We start from the raw sequence: 2834 nt of genomic DNA on the forward strand, positions 1-2834 counted from the left end.
GGGGACAGAGGGCACTTCTCGTGTTGGGGTTGCCAGTGGTCGGTCGGTTCTTGGCAATATGCAGAACGATCCAAGACCGATGCTGAGAAGCAAGACCGACAAAAGAACCGAGCGAGGCTGGTCGAGACAACTGGGCGACAAGGCAGCAGAGCAGTGATCCGGGCCGGGCGAGCGGGACCTGTTCACGGAAGGGAGCGAGGAGCCACCTGCGGTGGAAAACTGGACAAGAACTTGGAGGCGCATGGCGTACGAGCACGCCCCGCATCCCAGCCATGTGGAAGCAGCTCGTTTTGTGGCGCATTGTCTGGCGGCGGGGGTGCTGTTATGCCCGAACACGCATTCCGCTGGCCTCCGTGGAAGCCGGCGCAGTGCGCCCACCATTTCGCAATGCAAGCACGGACTCTCAGACATGTCGTGGCTCGCAAGCGCCGGCTCGAACGGCAACCGACGCTTCGCCGGCAGCCCTTTCCCGGCTGCAAATGGCCGAGCTCCTCTCGTCCATTCGTCAAATTCGAACTGTTGCCAGTGACGTGACCTGATTGGAGGGTTTGAAAGGCTGGCTGAGGCAACGGTCATCGGAGACTGTAAAAGGTCGAGCCGCGCCAGCAGACGAGCAGACGGAGGCATCAAGCGAGAGAGACGACCTCCCGGCGCATCGCCGTGTGCCTTTGTGTGTGCACGTTGTGATCTTGGCCACTGTGCTGTTAATGTAACACCCTTGTTTATACTGCACATAAATGTTTTGTTGACTCACCGTTGCCTTTCCGTTTCGTCGCTCAGCTCTGCGCAACAATAGCAGCAGGCCGAGATGCTCCAGTGCCAACAGTATAGACAGGCTGGGAGTCCCAGTGTTACAAGAGTTCGGTTTAGGAATTGCTCACAATCTCCATGAAAATTCCTATCCCTTTTCAACCGTGATTGGTTAATACCCTCAAAGTGGCAATTTTTTTCTCAGATCGGTGGTCCTATATTGAGGCTTTGAAGGATATCGCTTTTGGTCAGCAAATCATCGGAAGGAAGCCTCGGACCATCGATGCGCTTGCATACCACAGAGATGCGCTATCCTTTTACGTGGTTACTCGAATAATCTGGTAGAAAACAGCACTTCTGGTTAGTCTAACACACGACTAAGCATTGGCAGGACAGCATGTGATCTGGCAGGACGGGAAGTGAGCTAAGCATAGCTTATCGAACCTGCGCGCCGCAAGCTGCGAGCAGCAAGGTGCTCGCTGCTTGCAGTCGCAACAATTTAACTTTACTCCGTACCAGAGTCGTAAAATCCGACTAGTGTCGTCAGCTAGCACTATTTTATTATTCCGTTCTGGTGGCCGCCACAGTCTTTGCTAGTGAGAGCTGTTCCATGCCAAGCAGCTGGTCCTGCACATTTCTTGCAATTTTCAGGGCCTTTTGTCCCACGTCACTTGAGTCTGGCCAGAAGAATTTCAGGCAGTGGTGCTGGGGCCCTCTTCGTCGTCGGAGGGACCCAGCTGTTTGGGGAGTCGAATCTCAGGCACTTCCGCTTCTTCTTCGTCTACCTGCATATCCTCAACGTCGTCGTTTGCGTGCGGATCGACCAGTGGCTCTACGGTGCACGAGACGAGCTGGCCATTCTCGTAGCGAAGGGTGGCCGCTGTGTTGTCCTTGTTGATGGTGCAGGTCTCGACCCACTTTCCGTCCTCGTAGCGAACAGTGGTGACTTCTGTGACGGTTTCCGCGGCGGGTGGAGGAAAGTTGTTACGATAAAGCTGGAAGACGTCTGCCAGCGGCGTGTCCCATGGAACGGGCACGGGCGCATTGAGCGTTAGATACTCGACGTTCATGCTGAATGAGAAGGCCATGCTCAGTTGTTGCGAGGAAAAAGTGTTGGTGGTGAAAGTGGGACCAGTGTAGCCGCCTCCGCCGCCGCTGACGGCATGCAGGTCACGTACCAGTTCGCCGAAAGGATCAGAGGAGCCGAAAAACTTGCAGAACAATTGCGTGGGATTTAGGAAGGTGAATGTTGACGGTCGTTCGCCGCTGGTGCCACCGTTACCGTACAGGTCGTAAAACTTCCGCTTCGAGGGATCTGAGAGGACCTGGTAGGCCTCTGATATCTCCTTGAAGCGAAATTCTGCGACGTCCTTGTTGCCTGGGTTCTTGTCCGGGTGCCATTTTAGCGCCAGCCGCCGGTAGGCACGTTGGATATCATCCAGCGTCGCACTCCGCGGTACCTCCAGCAGGCTGTAGTAGTCGGTGCTTGGCATGGCCGTAGGTGTCGCCTCAGGTCCCTTTGCAGCCGGGTAGCACGTCTACTGGAGCCCCAATTCACGGGACATCAAAATCGGGCGCTGTGGCGATGGCGGACGGTGGACGGTAGACGGCTGGCTGCGGCGAACACCGGGCGGTGGGCGGCGGGCGGCGGCAGCGGCGGCGGCAGCGGTTCTGCTGGCTATGGCGGCAGCGCGGATGCTGCGAGGCGCATGCTCGCGTGCGCCGGTTGAAGCGTCTTTCTTTTCGCAGGTATCCCAAAGCTGAAATATAAATGGAATGAAGGCATCCACCAGTATAAATCCGAGTCAGCAACAGGAAACAGAGTGGGAACTTGATCTTATTTTAACAGCGCTGGTCGACCACTTTTCAAACCTAGGATGGCCGGAATGAAAGCAAACAGGGCTGCGAACAGTATATTCTCTGAGAAACAGCGTGAAGGCCATAAAAAGCTCCGACGAAAAAAAAATGGTGCCCAAGAACATCAATTCCATCATAGGTAAATTACGCTCAAGCTCAGATCTACTTGGGCAGAACTGAGGACTGGACGAGTTGGTGGTGATCCATCGTATTAAAAACCAGCGCTA

The 2834-nt window shown here is 55.2% G+C and overlaps 1 protein-coding gene across 1 annotated transcript; it reads right to left on the reverse strand.

The window, feature by feature from the left end:
* Positions 1 to 1288: 1288 nt before the first annotated feature.
* LOC144097015 (dnaJ homolog subfamily B member 2-like) lies at positions 1289 to 2408 on the reverse strand. The gene has a single exon (XM_077629813.1). It carries the CDS (start codon positions 2241 to 2243, stop codon positions 1443 to 1445), a length of 801 nt encoding a protein of 266 aa, XP_077485939.1. The 5' UTR covers positions 2244 to 2408; the 3' UTR covers positions 1289 to 1442.
* Between the last annotated feature and the right edge of the window lie 426 nt (positions 2409 to 2834).

Source organism: Amblyomma americanum, chromosome 1, assembly GCF_052857255.1.
Source record: "Amblyomma americanum isolate KBUSLIRL-KWMA chromosome 1, ASM5285725v1, whole genome shotgun sequence".
Lineage (NCBI taxonomy): Eukaryota > Metazoa > Arthropoda > Arachnida > Ixodida > Ixodidae > Amblyomma > Amblyomma americanum.

Coding starts and splice junctions, on each gene's coding strand:
- LOC144097015 (XM_077629813.1), bottom strand. CDS start 2,243: ATGCCAAGCACCGACTACTACAGCCTGCTGGAGGTACCGCGGAGTGCG.